Source organism: Salmo salar, chromosome ssa21 (genome assembly GCF_905237065.1).
Source record: "Salmo salar chromosome ssa21, Ssal_v3.1, whole genome shotgun sequence".
In the NCBI taxonomy this organism is placed as follows: Eukaryota; Metazoa; Chordata; class Actinopteri; order Salmoniformes; family Salmonidae; genus Salmo; species Salmo salar.
In genome coordinates, this window is record NC_059462.1 from 34,834,008 (window position 1) to 34,853,844 (window position 19,837).

General features: G+C 40.9%; 1 protein-coding gene and 1 pseudogene across 7 annotated transcripts in view; one reads left to right on the top strand and one right to left on the bottom strand.

The window, feature by feature from the left end:
- Positions 1–13,195, bottom strand: part of LOC106582262 (nck-associated protein 1) — a 95,024-nt gene extending 81,829 nt beyond the window's left edge. For 4 of the 7 annotated variants that reach the window (XM_014165157.2, XM_014165160.2, XM_045704720.1 and 1 more), the window contains exons 1-2: positions 12,888–13,195; positions 5,099–5,209 (exon numbers count right to left, since the gene is read on the bottom strand). In XM_014165157.2, the coding sequence (XP_014020632.1) occupies positions 5,099–5,209; positions 12,888–13,007 (231 nt within the window). In that variant the 5' untranslated portion in view covers positions 13,008–13,195. Of the gene's footprint in view, positions 1–5,098; positions 5,210–6,265; positions 6,284–12,887 lie in introns of all 7 variants that reach the window. The other 3 variants (XM_014165154.2, XM_014165155.2, XM_014165153.2) reach the window with 2 other exon arrangements.
- An 824-nt stretch (positions 13,196–14,019) lies between these two features.
- LOC106582263 (dual specificity protein phosphatase 19-like) lies at positions 14,020–16,609 on the top strand (annotated as a pseudogene).
- The last annotated feature ends 3,228 nt before the right edge of the window (positions 16,610–19,837 follow it).

A 19,837-nucleotide genomic window follows, 5' to 3' on the forward strand; every position in this document is an offset into this window, starting at 1 on the left:
TTCAATGTATGGATGCTATGGAACAATGAGCACAGTCAAATAGGCTGACGGAATCTGGTAGAAGAGTTCAAACATTGTATACTTTATAGTGACTTTGACATCTGTGTTTGGTAGTACATGTTTGGTAGTACAGTGAGTGGTCTCAATTTGTTAGAATAACTAGATATCCTGAGAAATACTACCAAGGACATCACACAATGGGTCAGGGTGACATTTTGACAATGCTAAACTGTAGAGCTCTAACCAAAAACACCTTTCCAAAATACTCATGTCGCCTTCGATAACATGACTGCATTTTTAGCACTGTCACAATGGGGGCTTTATTTAACCAATGATAGCCTCTCACAAGCCAAAAATGAAGTCATATTTTCTGGATTGTTATCTTTGGGGTGCGTCCCAATGACATCCTATTCCCTATGTAGTGTGCTTCTTTTGACCAAGGTTCATAGGGCTATTGTTAAAAGTAGTACACTATAATGAGAATAGGGTGCTATTTGGGACAAACACTTGGTCTCTTGCCCATAAATGTTACTTATTCTAACTATTAACAGTTACCTAACAGTATTGAAAAATTTGAGTGTTAAAGATAATACAAATATGAATAATTAGCAACAAATTAAATGAAAATCTGCTACATAGAGAATAATAAGACATGCAAAACATAGAAAAAAAGGAACTCTGAGGAGCTTCAACTTACCAAAAGAATATTCCAGAAAAAAGCCAAGTTAAGCATGCAAAACAAAAACACAGACCAAGTAAAACATGAACCACTGCAGCAAAAAGTACAACATAGCAAACCACATGACAGCTACACCATAGAAGCAGTTAAACATTTCAAATTAAATAGAAAGCCGGCCAATGGTGATAGAAGCAGTCAGACGTCTTTATCCTGTCGTGTCCCTTGTATATATCTTTATACATATTTTTCTTCGCATATCTTTTTAAAATATTTTCCTAAACCTCAACTTCTAAATACTCTCCTGCAACCCGCCTCACCCAATATTTACTTCGGATCTGGAATCCCTCAACTGAAGCTAGCCAGCTAACTACCTACCAGCTATCAGTCAGCAAACCATTGCTAGCGGTCATCAGCTAACCTTTAGCTCGGAAAGCTCTCGCCAGTTCGAACAACGTGACTCAAACCAGAGCATAACGGACGTATTATTATTTGAATTTTCTTCCCCCATATTCCCAGATTCCTACCGCAAACTCTGAACATTTTCATCTGGATCTTCGCAACTAGCTAACCGCAATCCCGGGTGACTACTCCTGGCTAACGTTTCCATCCTGGAGCAAGCACCAATTAGCCTGAAGCTAGCCCGGCCAGGGCTCCTGTGCTACCACCGAAGCCCACTCCTGGGCTACAATATCCGGACCCCTTCTACTGCCGGTACGGGGCACGGAACCCCGCCGATCCTCTACGATTGGAATACCGACATAATCTGCCCGAGGATTCCAACAGGCCCCTCAGGCGCGACGTCCGCTGAAGGCCCATTCTGCTAACCGCGGCCTACTAGCTACCTAGAGCTACTTGGAACCCTACCAATTCCACGACTGGTCTATCGACGTCACCGCACGAAGAGGCAAAAACAGACTTACCCCCATCGCGACGTCCCCCAAAGGTTAACTTGCTAGCCACGGTCTGTTAACTGCTAGCTTGCTTGCCCCGGTCTGCTAACTGCTAGCTTGCCTGCCCGGGTCTGCTAACTGCTAGCCCCGGTCTGCCAACTGCTAGCTTGCCAGCCCCGGTCTGCTAACTGCTAGCTTGTTTAGCCCCCGGCCTAATAACTGTTAGCTTGTTAACATCGGCCTAATAACTGTTAGCTTGTTAACATCGGCCTGCTAACTGGCTGAATCGCCGTGTCCCCAGTCACCCAACCACTCACTGAACCCATATGTTCACTTGGCTATGCATGCCTCTCTCCAATATCAATATGCCTCGTCCATTACTGTCCTGGTTAGTGATTACGGTCTTATTTCACTGTAGAGCCTCTAGCCCTGCTCAATATGCCTTAACCAACCATGTTGTTCCACCTCCTACATATGCGATGACATCACCTGGTTTAAACATCTCTAGAGACTATATCTCTCTCATCACTACTCAATGCCTAGGTTTACCTCCAATGTACTCACATCCTACCTTACCCTTGTCTGTACACTATGCCTTGAATCTATGCTATCGTGCCCAGAAACCTGCTCCTTTTACTCTCTGTTCCGAACGTGCTAGACGGCCAGTTCGTATAGCCTTTAGCCGTACCCGTATCCTACTTCTCCTCTGTTCCTCTTGTGATGTGGAGGTTAATCCAGGTCCTGCAGTGCCTAGCTCCACTCACCACTCCCCAGGTGCTCTCATTTGTTGACTTCTGTAACCGTAAAAGCCTTGGTTTCATGCATGTTAACATTAGAAGCCTACTCCCTAAGTTTGTTTTATTCACAGAGCACACTCTGCCAACCCAGATGTCTTAGCCATGTCTGAATTTTGGTTTAGGAAAACCAACAAAAACCCTGAAATCTCCATTGCTAATTATAACATTTCCCGCCAAGATAGAACTGCCAAAGGGGGCAGTGTTGCAATCTACTGCAAAGATAGCCTGCAGAGTTCTGTATTACTATCCAAGTCTGTACCCAAACAATTTGAGCTTCCATTTCTAAAAATTCACCTTTCCAGAAACAAGTCTCTCACTGTTGCCGCTTGCTATAGACCTCCCTCTGCCCCCAGCTGTGCCTTCCAATGCCCCCACCATTTCTCCTTCACCCAAATCCAGATAGCTGATGTTCTGAAAGAGCTGCAAAATCTGGACCCATACAAATCAGCCGGGCTAGACAATCTGGACCCTCACTTTCAAAAATTATCTGCCGAAATTGTTGCAACACCTATTACTAGCCTGTTCAACCTCTCTTTCGTATCGTCTGAGATTCCCAAAGATTGGAAAGCTGCCGCGGTCATCCCCCTCTTCAAAGGGGGTGACACTCTAGACCCAAACTACTACAGACCTATATCTATCCTACCCTGTCTTTCTAAGGTTTTCGAAAGCCAAGTTAACAAACATATTACCGACCATTTCGAATCCCACCGTACCTTCTCCGCTATGCAATCTGGTTTCAGAGCTGGTCATGGGTGCACCTCAGCCACGCACAAGGTCCTAAACGACATCATAACCGCCATCGATAAGAGACATTACTGTGAAGCCGTATTCAGCGACCTGGCCAAGGCTTTCGACTCTGTCAATCACCACATTCTTATTGGCAGACTCGACAGCCTTGGTTTCTCAAATGATTGCCTCGCCTGGTTTACCAACTACTTCTCTGATAGAGTTCAGTGTGTCAAATCGGAGGGCCTGTTGTCCGGACCTCTGGTAGTCTCTATGGGGGTGCCACAGGGTTCAATTCTCGGGCCGACTCTCTTCTCTTTATACATCAATCATGTTGCTCTTGCTGCTGGTGATTCTCTGATCCACCTCTACGCAGACGACACCATTCTGTATACTTCTGGCCCCTCTTTGGACACTGTTAACTAACCTCCAGACGAGCTTCAATGCCATACAACTCTCCTTCCGTGGCCTCCAACTGCTCTTAAACGCAAGTAAAACTAAATGCATGCTATTCAATCGATCACTGCCCGCACCTGCTCGCCCGTCCAGCATCACTACTCTGGACGGCTCTGACTTGGAAGACGTGGACAACTACAAATACCTGGGTGACTGGTTAGACTGTAAACTCTCCTTCCAGACTCACATTAAGCATCTCCAATCCAAAATTAAATCTAGAATCGGCTTCCTATATCGCAACAAAGCATCCTTCACTCATGCTGCCAAACATACCCTCGTAAAACTGACCATCCTACCGATCCTCGACTTCGGTGATGTCATCTATAAAATAGCCTCCAACACTCTACTCAACAAACTGGATGCAGTCTATCACAGTGCCATCCGTTTTGTCACCAAAGCCCCATACAGTACCCACCATTGCGACCTATACGCTCTCGTTGGTTGGCCCTCGCTTCATACTCGTCGCCAAACCCACTGGCTACAGGTTATCTACAAGTCTCTGCTAGGTAAAGCCCCGCCTTATCTCAGCTCACTGGTCACCATAGCAGCACCCACTTGTAGCATGCGCTCCAGCAGGTATATCTCACTGGTCACCCCCAAAGCCAATTCCTCCTTTGGTCATCTTTCCTTCCAGTTCTCTGCTGCCAATGACTGGAACGAACTGCAAAAATCTCTGAAGCTGGAGAATCATATCTCCCTCACTAGCTTTAAGCACCAGCTGTCAGAGCAGCTCACAGATCACTGCACAATGCCCATCTGTAAACAGCCCATCTATCTACCTACCTCATCCCCATACTGTATTTATTTATTTATTTATCTTGCTCCTTTGCACCCCAGTATCTCTACTTGCACATTCATCTTCTGCACATCTACCATTCCAGTGTTTAATTGCTATATTGTAATTACTTCGCCACCATGGCCTATTTATTGCCTTAACTTACCTCATTTGCACTCACTGTATATAGACTTTTTGTTATCTTTTGTTCTACTTTATTATTAACTGTATGTTTTGTTTATTCCATGTGTAACTCTGTGTTGTTGTAGGTGTCGAATTGCTATGCTTTATCTTGGCCAGGTCGCAGTTGCAAATGAGAACTTGTTCTCAACTAGCCTACCTGGTTAAATAAAGGTGAAATAAAATAAATAAAAAGATAAGGATTGGGTGGAAAAACACTTGAAAAGACAAACATGGTGAGAATGAATTAGTTGTACTGAAAAAGGCTAGCTATAAAAAGATAGAATTGCCATACAGAACATAACATTTATGGAAATGTACATGTGATTGATAGATCTATAGTGAAGAGGTAGGATGATGGATCTCAGATGGAATTTCATTTACATTTACAATTCCTATTTTATCTCAAAAGAGTAAAATACTATTATTAAAATATGACTAATTACAACAATTAATGCAATTAATAAATGCACATTATTGCACAGACCTTGTAATGCAATAGGTAAAGGACTGCATATAAATACCAAGCAGAATTCAAATGAGCTGAAATAACATGGAATAGATCTGGAAAATACATCCAATAGACAAGACTTACATTGTTGTTGCGTGTTTCAACTGCTGGGAATTTTCTGACAATGAACTTGACGGCAGACTCCAGGTTCTTGTCTATTAGATAGGATGGTTTGGCTTTGGGGTCACCACATGCCTATAATGAAGAGGGCCAAAAACACAGACCAACGCTAAAGAGGCATCAACAATAATACTAACAACAAAACATTGGCAGAAAACTGATAGGATGAGGTAGTATTTTGGTCACGTTTTGAGTGAGTGAGTGTATGAGAGAGAGCGAGAGAGCAAGAGACAGACACGGAGAGAGAGATAGAGTATGAATACATTTCCACTGACAGAGTGCTGTATGGGAGGATGGAGAGCAGTTAGTGAGAAAGCAGTGATGGGCATACTCCTACTGGGAGAGAAGATAGTTGAACTGTGTGTTACAATATAGATGTTAGAAGCAACAGAAAGTTAGCAGATGTATGTTTGAGGTAGGGTGGTGTATGGTATACGACACTGGGCATGCACAGCTACCTGACAAAACAGGAATAGTTATGTTTTAGTATTCAGTCAGTCTATAACACATAAGAGTGTTGAGGTTCACAATACAATGAAACTAAAACAGCAGAGCGACAAACATATAGAGAAAGAGTATGTTCAAATCCTCATATCATCAAAACTGGATTGAAGATTAGTGATACGATGTGATGGATCCATGCAGGGAACACTTCCATTTTGCAGAGGAGAGCAGGGTAGTGTTGAATTGCATAATGAAGTGTCAGTGAATTCAACCAGGCCCTATCGTTTCCCATTGCCTGATCTTCAATCCCTAAAAAAAATACAAACTTTTTGTTTTTGTGGTGCAAATGTCCGGGAACTGTGAATTTGATGCTCACAAACCAAAAGATGACCATGGTTAAAGCTTTAATGTATTATGATCTAGTTGTTGGACTATAGGTGCTCACCTTTTTTAATAACAAGCTAGAGATAGTTATCTTGTAAGAAATAAACGGGCAAATATTATATCTATTTTAAACTAATAAAATTATTCCAGCGATTCAATTGCACTTTGGGATGGGCCTGTTTGTTGAATTGTGAACGTTGTGAGTACTGAGTAGTATACAAGTAATTCTTGGACATGATGCTGGTAAGGATAGCAGGGAGGGGTAGAACGAGGGTGAGTGATTTAGGGAAGAGCTGAGCAAACCTTCCAAACTTGTCCTTGCTGAGGGAAGCATTGTGACAGAAAGAGAGAAAACCACACAGGTAAACACAGGTAAAGTCAGATTTAAAACATAGAACCATGCATCGCTACATTAAAAAGGCTTCGGGTTTTACTTCCGGGATATTTGTTGAGGGATAGTTTGGCTTTACACTGTGCACAATAATTAATGTGTCGCCTGTCAAAGCATTGTTCAATCAGTATCTCACACCATGCTGGGGACACTCCTCCTAGAGTAGCAACACCGTAGAGTATTAAGGCTTTAAGTTTAAGAGAGGACATGACGTATTGTTTGATTAGTACAAGTAGGAACAGAAACATGCAAGTAAAACCAAGGAAAATGCTAAACCAGTGCATATATCAATGAACCAAAAAAGAATATGGCCTGAAACATTTCATGCACAGAACCCGTAAAGTATTAAGGCAACATATTGATCATTTCACTCAGCTCATATAGGCAGTTAGGCACTTCATTGTTCATTTCCAAGATAAATTCACAACATAAAAAAAATAACAGAACGTGTCTTAACAGTACAATGACATACAGTAATTAGCTTTGTTGTAAATATTTTGTTTAAAAATGTGCAAAATCAAAAGGAGTAAAAGAAAATATGTTTCTCTGCTTCATCCAACACAACCTTGGTCTGAGACCAGTTAAGTTAAAATAACTTGGTCTAATTTAGTGAGCAGCACTGACTACCATAAGCACTTCTTCTCTAACAGAGCTTCCCCCATGCTAACAATGCTTCCCCCATGCTAACAGTGCTTCCCCCATGCTAACAGTGCTTCCCCCTTCCCCAGTGTCAACTGCTCCTCCCCAGTGATAACAGCACTTCCCCAGTGATAACAGCACTTCCCCAATGATAACAGCACTTCCCCAGTGATAACAGCACTTCCCCAGTGATAACAGCACTTCCCCAGTGATAACAGCACTTCCCCAGTGATAACAGCACTTCCCCAGTGATAACAGTACTTCCCCAATGATAACAGCACTTCCCCAGTGATAACAGTACTTCCCCAGTGATAACAGCACTTCCCCAGTGATAACAGCACTTCCCCAGTGATAACAGCACTTCCCCAGTGATAACAGCACTTCCCCAGTGATAACAGCACTTCCCCAGTGATAACAGCACTTCCCCAGTGATAACAGCACTTCCCCAGTGATAACAGCACTTCCCCAGTGATAACAGTACTTCCCCAGTGATAACAGCACTTCCCCAGTGATAACAGCACTTCCCCAGTGATAACAGCACTTCCCCAGTGATAACAGCACTTCCCCAGTGATAACAGCACTTCCCCAGTGATAACAGCACTTCCCCAGTGATAACAGCACTTCCCCAGTGATAACAGCACTTCCCCAGTGATAACAGCACTTCCCCAGTGATAACAGCACTTCCCCAGTGATAACAGCACTTCCCCAGTGATAACAGCACTTCCCCAGTGATAACAGCACTTCCCCAGTGATAACAGTACTTCCCCAGTGATAACAGTACTTCCCCAGTGATAACAGTACTTCCCCAGTGATAACAGCACTTCCCCAGTGATAACAGTACTTCCCCAGTGATAACAGCACTTCCCCAGTGATAACAGCACTTCCCCAGTGATAACAGCACTTCCCCAGTGATAACAGCACTTCCCCAGTGATAACATGGTCATAGGAGAGTGAATAACAGATTGAGGTAAAGGCTATGTCCTCATAGGAGACCCTCCCTCTGACCTCATAGATGCGGTAAAGACATCAATGGAACTTGACCCAAACAACGGAAATTCCATGGAAATGCGTGGGGGAAATATCCCAAGTCTTCTCATTGCCCACCCAGTAAAATTAGCCTGCATTTAGGCTATTCTTTATATGTGTATTTCACACTATGTTGAGGTAAAAATCTGAATATAAATGCTTGTATGGATGTCAACCCCAACATATGTTCATGTCATCGTCACCAGTCAACTGCATTGCAGTTAAAAACAACTTTGACTAGCACCACCGATTTCTGCATGCCAGCTATGGTACCAGCTAATACAAAAGGGAGTTATCATTTATCAGTCACTTCTTCTGTACCTGAAAAGAAACAACTTCTACATGTTATGCAGCGAAAACAGCCAAATATATCCAAATCTGACTTTAGTAACCACATTGTGGGCCTGTTACAATGCATCAATCATGACGGATTAGACAAATATCCACTTTGTTAGATCAGATTTCTTCTATTCTCTTCAGTCTGCGTTCCATTGACCTCTTTACTGCATCTATAGGAGACCTCTTCCCACCCTCTATCAGGACTCTCTGTCTATCAGGACTCTCTGTCTATCAGGACTCTCTGTCTATCAGGACTCTCTGTCTATCAGGACTCTCTGTCTATCAGGACTCTCTGTCTATCAGGACTCTCTGTCTATCAGGACTTGGACTGAAACAATACCAAGGAGCTGACTGAATTCCTATTGCACTCACTACATCAGTGTACTGATAAAGTCTTAATCTGGTTATTGACATATGGATGATTTGTTTTTTCTGTTGTACTGCTATCCAATGTTCAACCCAGTGACCAGAATCTCTGTTGAATGTTGTGAGTCTTCCAGCAGGACAACAACCCAAAACACACATAAAAAGCACCCTGGAACATTTCAAGAACAGATGCTGGACTGTTCTGGAGTGGTCTGAATCTAAATCCCATCCAAAACCTATGAGGAGATCTGAAAACAGCAGTTGGTGGGAGGCAGTTTGCTGCTGAAGAGTGGGCCAAATCGTCAGTAGAAAGGTGCAGCTAGCTCATTGATGGCTACTAGAAGCATTTGTTGGCAGGTATCTTGACCAATTTTAAATTAAAATTGTAAACTTAAGTTTACAAAAATAAAATTGGTTCTGCAATGTTGAAAATCCAATAAGGTGTGAAGAACAAAAGTTATTTTCAATTTAAATAGGACATTTAAGAAAAGTGCAAGGGTGCCAATATATTTGGCCGCAACTGTATGTTCGACTCGAGGACAATTTGAGCTAACCCTAACTCTTTTCTTAACTTACTTCTCCTAGCCTGCCACAGGTAATTATCCTAACCTGCTGCAAAAAGTGACTTCTGCTAATGAAAACCAGCAGGCTTGCCCCTGAGAGCAGCAGGAGTTTCCACTATGCGATACACCTTCATTTATGACATCATAAGAAGCTCTCCCCTCTCCACAAACATGGTTCTTTTTATCAATTTCAAAACCTACATTTGAAAGGCTACATTTTTCAGCCAGTAGTCTATTTTTCTGAACACATAAATTGCCACAACGCAATATAAGGGGGTCATACATGCTTATGACAAGTCTTACACTTTTCAAACAAATATTGCACTGTGACACTGATACACTACATAAACATTATTGTGAGATGACAGAAATATCATCAGAAATATTTTATCATGAAAAGCTAGGCGGTTGTGTAAGTCAGGGGTTCTCAAACTCTTTGGGGCCAGGGACCACTTACACTTATGTGATAGCAAATTTATCAGGGACCACTTCATAATCAGAACACAACTGGAGTTAGATAAAAATAGCATACAAAGAGTTTTACTAAGATTTCGGCAGTACAACTCTCAGGCCCTGGGAAGGAACATTTTATAGGCCCACCTCTTGGCATCGGAGAAAAAAAACAAAAATAATTTTAAGCTGATTTCCTAAAATTCTACACATTTTGTCATGGGTCAGAGAGATTGTGTTGTTGTTGCAGCTTCAAAGCTAATATCCTGCAATTCTACACATTTTACCATAAGGAACGGAGAAAACGGTGCAGTTTTACATCTTAAATTACAGCGCATTTACGTAAAAAATGTTTTATAATAATTGGGTGGGAATACAAGAAGTATTGAGTTGAAGAATGTATAATTGGTGGAGTACTGTGGATACCAATATCCAGCTGAGCCTCCCAGTCCCATGTTGCCCAGGGTTAAGAACATGAATTGTAATTTAAGAATATTTTACTACTCCCTCTAAACTTATTCCCGGATCCATTGGCAAAAATGTGTTTAATATGTTATTGTTAGTAATATTCATTAAAAAAATGCAAAGTCAAATAAAAAAATAAAATATTTAAAAAAAATATTGAGATCTGGCCACAGACCCCCTGCAGTAACTCTGCAGACCCCACTTTGAGAACCCCTGGTGTAAGTTACATCAATATAATGAGAAATACTGCTGGCCCAGACAGTGGTGTCCCACTTGCAGCCAGCTGTCATATCAGGGGTCCCACTGTTTTGCTGTAAACAATTCTAATGCTAAGCTATAAGCTGTTCTTGGTACATAATCCCATATTGTTTGCCACTGAATCTTCAGATTCACATGTTACTCGCTGAGTGGGTATCAACAAAATATATCTCTATTTTGGATGAACGCTCCAATTAATTGTGTTTGATAAAGCTGCTAGTCTAAGCAGTTTGATTTACTGAGGTAGTCCTAGTAGACTTGTGCAGTAGGCTACAGTAATGTGCTTTACTGGGGTAGACCTGTGGTAGTAGTAGGAGTGTGCATTAGGCCAATGATATAGGTCTGTGGTAGGCCTGTGTGCCTTAGGCCTGTGCAGAAGCCTACAGCTGTTTGATTTACTGAGGTAGGCCTGTGCCGCACCCTACAATCACAGCACGCTACAATCACAGCTGAAACAAAAAAGCCATCTGAAATTCTTCATAAGTGCTATCAATGCCTACCAGTTGCCAAGCAACAGATCTGCTAGTTCAATGCACAAGCATTGAACGCCACCACAAATGTTAGGCCTATATAATAACAAGAAATGTTATTGGAAGCATGAAAATGGAGGTTTATAAATGGAACTGTATGAGTAAAAGGCCTAATATTACTGATAGATTGTCTGCAAAACTGCTGCTCTTTAATTATTTGTTCCTTTTTGATAGTCGTCCTGTGTTCTGAGGAAAGTTTTTTTCCCTTCTGAATCCTGTATCTTACTTGGGCTGCATAATGTTCTTATGCTAATGTATCTGTATCACCATCTAACTTCAATTGAGAGTTTAGAGACAGAGAGAGAGAGAGAGACACAGATGATTCTGTGGTGCCTATTAAGGGCTAAGCCTTATAGCCCGAGTAGACCGTCAGCACAAGGGTTGATTGGCTGGCAGACAGACAGGCAGGCAAGGCAGAGGCATTATTCTCCACCAGCCTCCTTTCAGCTACACGCTGGACTGCCTCCAGCTATCTTCTATCTGCTGCCATTTTCCCAAAGTCGTCCAAGCATCTCCGATACCCAGTCTGTGTCCCAAATGGCACCCTATTCCCTACACAGTGCACCTCTTTTGACCAGAGCATAGGAATAGGTTGCGATTTGAAACAGTCACAGTACTCTCTTCTCATTAAAGGACTGACTGTATCAAGGCCATTAACATGGACAGATACACTAAGAATGCTCTTTTCTGTTACACTGACTGAAAGTCTTGTATGGAATCTGCATTTTATGACACCTCCCCAGTCCCCACTATGAATAAGTAATAATGAATAGTGAATAGTATTAAACTAGTAATACTACTAAGAATGTTTTTCTCCGTAGGGGTTTAAAATAAGTAAATTAAACATCATGGGCCAGTTTCCCAGACACAGATGAAGTCTAGTGCTGGACTAAAAAGCACTTTTATTTAATATGTTTCTTTAGTCCAGGTCTAGGCTTAATTTGTGTCTGGGAAACTGGTTCTAGTGTGGAATCTGTATCATAATGTCACCACTTTTACAAGTGTAATAAACAAATCATTATAATCTCTAAAACGGTGCCTTCTTCTAGGTACTTCTCCCTTCTATCCTGTGAAAATGTGTTTTATTGTGTGATTTTAAAAACAGGACCTATGTGCTGCTATGCAACGGGCATTAAATAACAACTCTACAATAACAACCATATCCCATACATGTACAACGTCTGTAGATACTGTGCCAATGGTTAGTATCCTACAGTCATGATGTGTTGATTTGTGCTGGGTGAGTGTTTAGGTCTACTGGGTGATGTGATGGTTGAATAGAATGGTCTACATCAACAACTGACTGCTGTCAGACAATATATGCCTAATGTGTGTCAGATAGTGTTAATATTATTACTCTAGTATCTACTAATCTGACACATTATGTGTTCACATGAAATTGATTGATCTCCGATTTCAATCTCACCAACAATAGCTCAAGAATCTAGAACAGCATTCCATTCTTAATTTGATTGAATATTATATTAGCAATGTGGTGAACAAGAAACTATTTAACGTTAACTAACGTTAGCTAGCCAGCAATCACAAAACAAAATGCAGCTAGGCATGTAGGCTATTTCAGTGAGCAACATCTTTCAATATCCTATGAGTTTTTAATTATTGTTATACGAAGATTGAAATAGATCAATCTCAGAAAACAGTGATTTGGCATTTTGATGCTATTGATGACAGATCTTGGCTAGCCACATAGCTAACTTATACTGCAACACATTTCAAGAGGGCCTTGACTGGAATTCTGCAGCCCTAGCCGTCATCCTTTGGATTTCAAATGAAGGCGTCTGCCAGACATCACAGATCATTTTGGGGTTTGATCTTTAATTTCTCTTGAATGTAGTTACAATTTACTATGAACATAAGAATTACACTGAGTACCTTACCTTCTTGATATTATAGACACGAGTGAGCATCCCGATGCCCCGGTCGTTCAGAATGGTAAATTTCTCGGCCAGCTTTTGCTGGCCCGGTTGGAGCGAGCCGCGCGACAATGTTGCCGACATAGCTACTGAATCTTGTAAAATTATCGTTGTAGAATTTGTTTGTCGTGAAAATAGTGACACTCGAGTGTTAAAATGTTATAAATCGCCCATTCTGTGGGTTGAGCGGTTTCGCCAAGCCCCACTCCTCTCTCCCGTCGCAGACTAGGTTTTTACTAGGTGTTGTCCTATCTGACGAAAACGAGGCTGTTTCCTGCAATCCAAAGGCACGTCACGTGACAAGCTAGGGAAGGAACATACTATTTTATATGTAGGCTGCACCCACACTACACCCACGACAAAATAGTTCTAAATTATAGATTTGTATTATTCAGTTTGTTTGGGCGAGTCATGCGTGCATACATGTTTAATAATGGGAGGTCCCAGGAATCGAATCCACTATCCTGGCGTTGCAATGCTCTACCAACTGAGCTACAGAGGACCAGTGACATTTTATTATATTCTTTTCTTAAATATTAAATACTTGTCATTTGCCATGGTACCAAGAACATACTCTTGCTAAACTGGTTTTTAAAACTGGCTTAGAACTCATCTCAACCAATCACAATGCTTGTTTTGACCCACCTGTTGTAGAATACGTAACTTAAACATAAATACTGTTCATGTGTAAAACTTCATATGGGCAAGCCCTTTAGGTCAATCCTCGATTCAATGGTATCTCGGTTGTGTTGGAAAATGATGATAACAGCATGTAAAATAGACTTCGAAATAATATACCACTGCACCAGCCTACTGGACACACACACACACACACACACACATTCACAGGCTTTAGAATGGCATCATGTGATAGTGACATCTGTGACGCCCAGAAAAAAAGCCCAGGGACCCATATGGGTTGATTGACTGATTTGGGCTGATTGACTGATAGGAGTTCTCAATTTTCAAATTGGGTTTGACAAAACCTGTCCAGAAAACATGCAGGAGTCCATTTGAACCAGTAGCTAGGCACTGTTCACAGTACATCTAAGGGAGTAGCATACCAATTATTCTTTGTTTTGAGAAGACAAACGTGATGCAGTCTCTTGCCCAGGAAATAAAGACATTTTTCAAAACCAATTTGAGAAAACAATGCACCTGTGTGACAACATTGAGTGGCAGGAGGATTATTGAGACATGGAAAGGGTAAACTATTCATGTTGTAGAGGATAAAACTCAGCCTGAGACAGCATGTGGCTATGTACAGGACAACAGCTGGGACTTACAAGTTGGAGTTATTAAACCTTATTTAATATTAGGTGAGTGGATGAGATGTGTGTTATTGACAGGGGACACTTAGCTGTCATAATACAATTGACAGGTGCCTACACAGACACACAGAGGTATCAATAAATTATATGGGGGTTTTAAGTTTGTTGCCACTGAGACTCTGAGTCCACTGGATTATTGCATGTAAACACATGTATTTTTCCCTACAGACAGTTTCAACTTTTACAGTATCATTACTGTAGTAAGTCATTATAAACATATCTGCCAAATCTCTATAGGCGCAGTTATATTTCCATCACAAAATGCCTCACAGGTTCACAATTTGATGGTTGTTAATTATTGTTGTAGGCTCACAAGATGCTGCACATGACTTTGGCACTCTGAAAAAATATAAGGTATTGTTTTATGTAATAGAGACATGTTTTATATCATTTTCTGTCTACTTCTGTTTTGTTTTGGCGTTTCAGAAATGTTCTTCATCCATTTCAGGTGTCCCACATATTGAATATAGCCTATGATGTTGAAAACACCTTTCCAGACCTGTTCATTTATAAAACACTGAGCATTCTGGATGTGTCTGATACTGACATAATATCCTATTTCCAAGAGTGCTCAAAATTCATAGACCAAGCAAATACAGAGGTAAGTTGATAATGTTCTCACGACCTTGTAGGCTAATGTAGGCTAATTGGGGGCAGTAATATCCAGTTAATTATTTATTTTTTCTTTCATATTTTCTTTTTATGCTTTAATACCCTATATTTCACTGCATTCATCTTACCTGACAGTAAACATTCCTAAGCATCATGAATGGTGACACAAGTTCTTTCCACTTGCTAACTTTTATTATTAATAAGCACTCTACTGTGTACAGCACATAGGCCAAATTACTTTACTTTACGTTAAGCTACTTTGTTTAACTTTACTTTAGTAATTTCCTTGACTGTTCAAGTGTATTACCTGGCCTATATCTGATACTGGACAGCAGTGAGCCAATGCAAAGCCTCCCTCACTACCTTTAGGTATCCCCAGTGTGTACTAAATAATACACGGCAGAGTTTTCATCATGCATCATTTATCCTGTTGTAAAAATATCATATATTTATAGTGGCCCTATGTTTGCTATACAACCTTTTAGCAAAATGCTGTGCTGGTTACCCAACAACCTGACACTACCACATGCTGTAAATTCACCAAAGGTTTATGATTACAATAACTTGGCCTATTGGAAATAACTTTCCACTCTCCGTTGAATGGAGGTTGGTGGCTACTGACTATTTTATTTCCCTATGTAACCTGTTTGGCTAATCAATTTGGCTAATCAAACCATCAATGATGCTTAGCTGACTGGGAGAATAATTCTATCACCTTACAGCTTGTAATTGTGCCATTGTGTGTGATTAGCATAAGATGATTTTATTAGACTACCATGAAGTACAGGATGATGTAATTGATCTTGTGTTACTGGGGCTGTGTGAATTGAAGGGATGGGATTAATATTTAAAGCAGCCGAGCACCTCATGTCTCATGCTTTTGGACTAGATATCACTAAACTGACATAAGGCTTTATAAAAAATAAAATAAAAATCCCAGAACACTTCAAAAAGTTTTTTAGAATATCAAGTCCCTCTGTTGAGCTATTAATTCCCTTTTTTGTTCAAACTGGGCTGAAGTGCTTTTGGGTATGCCTTCATTCTACTGGCATAAGGCTTGTTTCCCTCTTCTTCCCCCTCAGAAAGGAGTTGTGTTGGTTCACTGCAATTCCGGAGTCTTGAGGTCCGCCTCGGTTGTCATTGGATACCTGATGTCCAGGGAAGGGAAGCCTTTTGATGACGCATTTGCCTTGGTAAAATCAGCCCGACCAACCACATGCCCAAACCCAGGCTTTGTCGAACAGTTGAAAGGTTTCAAACCTAAATGGGGCATACAAGCCAATGGTGGGGACTATGAATGAGCAACAACAGCAACACCTGCAGCGCCAGAGTAATGCATTTCATCATCAGCCACTGTTTCTCATAAAGAGATCATTCTGATAAAGATCCTTGGCTGTGTCCGAAATAGCACTCTATTCCCTATATAGTATTCCCTACCTTATACCTGAATAGGAAAGGTATAAATATACACTGGGGCCCTGGTCAAACGTAATGCACTATATAGGGAATTGGGTGACATTATGGATCTTAATATGGCCCCTAATCCCCTAATCCAAGGGACCCCACCATCATGTTGAGGTGTTCATTAGCCATCATTTTTAAATGTCCTACAATGCCCTGTCAATTTACACTGTGGGGCCAGTGTTATCCAATAGTTAAACATTCCCGTTATCAATTTCTATAAACCACTGAGGGTGGTTTGAGGCCACAATGGAATTGAAAATAATCTAATTTGAATAGGAAAGGTATAAATATACAATTCTCAACTTTATGAACGATGCCATGTCTGTACAACAATTCTTAAATACATTTTGAGTCTTTCTTTTTTTGTACCAAAAATGTGTGGGGTGACAGGCAAAGAAAACTGACTAAACTGATACAAAAATATTATTGTTTAATGTAGAGTTTTAATTTGATTAACGTTAATTATGGTTTAAGAAATATTACGGACATCCTTAGTTGTATTATTGTAAAAATCTATGGGATGTTGAATAACAGATGTATTCTACTGGAGGCAAGATTTTAAATGTTATAATGTACTTCCATGATTTTGTAACAGACATATTATTTTAGATTTTATTATCTTTAGTTTAAAATGTGTTTTTTATTGTAAAAAATATTACTATCCTTCAAGAAGTCCTTTTAGATATATAATGATTCTGGGTATATGAAATGAGTTGTTTACTAATGTTAATTTGTTTTATATGAACATGTTTGACTGCAAAATAAAATGTTGTGAACTCTTGTTCAAGAACAGGGATGAGCAACTTTGATGGGGGTGGGGGCTTGCGGGTCTGCGTACCCACATCCATACAGATATGCAGTCAAACTGTTTGTGCAATCAATCTACTTACACAGTTCACAGTTTTGTTTTAAAGTTAATTTCCTGCAATTCTACACATTTGGCCATGGGGTGTGGAGAAAATGTAGCAGTTTTAAAGCAAGTTTTCTGCAATTCTACTCATTTTGCCATGGGGTGGAGAGAACTTTTTGCAATTTTATGACACATTTCATGCAATTCTACTCATTTTGTCATGGGGCAGAGCGAAAGAATGTGTAGTTTTACCATGGGGTGGAGAGAAATTGTTGCCGTTTGAAAGCAAATTTCCTGAAAATCTACACATTTTACCGTGACTTATGTCATGTTAATATGATATCTGAGTGAGAGTGACTAACCCTGTAGGTCAAGGACGTTGGGCATGTGTCCTGCGTGCCAGGTCGATATTCGGCCATGATAACCATATGTTTAGATAGCTGGCTAGACTAATTTACCAATCTAAAAATTGTTAGCTGACATGGCTAATTCAGTGACTGTCAGTGACTGACATAACAAGAGAAAAACTGCTGATTCAAAACCAAATTTGCACCTTGTGTAATCTACTATTCTAACTCTCAACAGTAAGTTGAGACCCCAACTAAGTAAAAAAATGAAGAAAAAAATAAATATACAGTGGGGGAAAAAAGTATTTGATCCCCTGCTGATTTTGTACGTTTGCCCACTGACAAAGAAAGGATCAGTCTATAATTTTAATGGTAGGTTTATTTGAACAGTGAGAGACAGAATAACAACAAAAATATCCAGAAAAACGCATGTCAGAAATGTTATAAATTGATTTGCATTTTAATGAGGGAAATAAGTATTTGACCCCCTCTCAATCAGAAAGATTTCTGGCTCCCAGGTGTATTTTATACAGGTAACGAGCTGAGATTAGGAGCACACTCTTAAAGGGAGTGCTCCTAACCGCAGCTTGTTACCTGTAAAAAGGTCACCTGTCCACAGAAGCAATCAATCAATCAGATTCCAAACTCTCCACCATGGCCAAGACCAAAGAGCTCTCCAAGGATGTCAGGGACAAGATTGTAGACCTAGACAAGGCTGGAATGGGCTACAAGACCATCACCAAGCAGCTTGGTGAGAAGGTGACAACATTTGGTGCGATTATTCGCAAATGGAAGAAACACAAAAGAACTGTCAGTATCCCTCGGCCTGGGGCTCCATGCAAGATCTCACCTCGTGTAGTTGCAATGATCATGAGTGTAGTTCTGGAATCAGCCCAGAACTACACGGGAGGATCTTGTCAATGATCTCAAGGCAGCTGGGACCATATTCACCAAGAAAACAGTTGGTAACACACTACGCCGTGAAGGACTGAAATCCTGCAGCGCCCGCAAGGTCCCCCTGCTCAAGAATACATATACATGCCCGTCTGAAGTTTGCCAATGAACATCTGAATGACTCAGAGGACAACTGGTGAAAGTGTTGTGGTCAGATGAGACCAAAATGGAGCTCTTTGACATCAACTCAACTCGCCGTGTTTGGAGGAGGAGGAATGCTGCCTATGGAATGCATCCCCACCGTCAAACATGGAGGTGGAAACATTATGCTTTGGGGGTGTTTTTCTGCTAAGGGGACAGGACAACTTCATCGCATCAAAGGGACGATGGACGGGGCCATGTACCGTCAAATCTTGGGTGAGAACCTCCTTCCCTCAGCCAGGGCATTGAAAATGGGTTGTGGATGGGTATTCCAGCATGACAATGACCCAAAACACACGGCCAAGGCAACAAAGGAGTGGCTCAAGAAGAAGCACATTAAGGTCCTGGAGTGGCCTAGCCAGTCTCCAGACCTGAATCCCATAGAAAATTTGTGGAGGGAGCTGAAGGTTCGAGTTGCCAAACGTCAGCCTCGAAACCTTAATGACTTGGAGAAGATCTGCAAAGAGGAGTGGGACAAAATCCCTCCTGAGATGTGTGCAAACCTGGTGGCCAACTACAGGAAACGTCTGACCTCTGTGATTGCCAACAAGGGTTTTGCCACCAAGTACTAAGTCATGTTTTGCAGAGGGGTCAAATACTTATTTCCCTCATTAAAATGCAAATAATTTATAACATTTTTGACATGCGTTTAAAAAAAAAAATTTTTATTCTGTCTCTCACTGTTCAAATAAACCTACTATTAAAATTATAGACTGATCATTTCTTTGTAAGTGGGCAAATGTACAAAATCAGCAGGGGATCAAATACTTTTTTCCTCCACTGTCTATATTTTTAAATGTTGGTCGGGGGCCCGTTTTTGGAAATTGATCTGAGGGACTACAAATGTGGGCTGTGGGCTGCATGGGCCACCAGTTGCCCATCCCTATTCTAGAATGTAAACATATTTTATTTGAGTTTCTTGGATTTTTGTCCCCCATGATGAAATCGGGAAGGGGACTGTGGATATGTCTCTGTCCATATAGTACATTTGTATGTTCGTTCATCACACGTGATATCTCAGACAGCACTCGCCCGATTTTGACTAAACTTTGGTGAATGATGCGTCTTGCCATAGAGATCCATCCACCTTTTACAAAATTACACTGATTGGCCCAAGGGGGACGTTACAGTAATCAACTGTACGTACATTAGTCACATGTGATATCTCAAACACCACTGGCCCAATTTTGATGAAACTTCATGCCATAGAGGTCT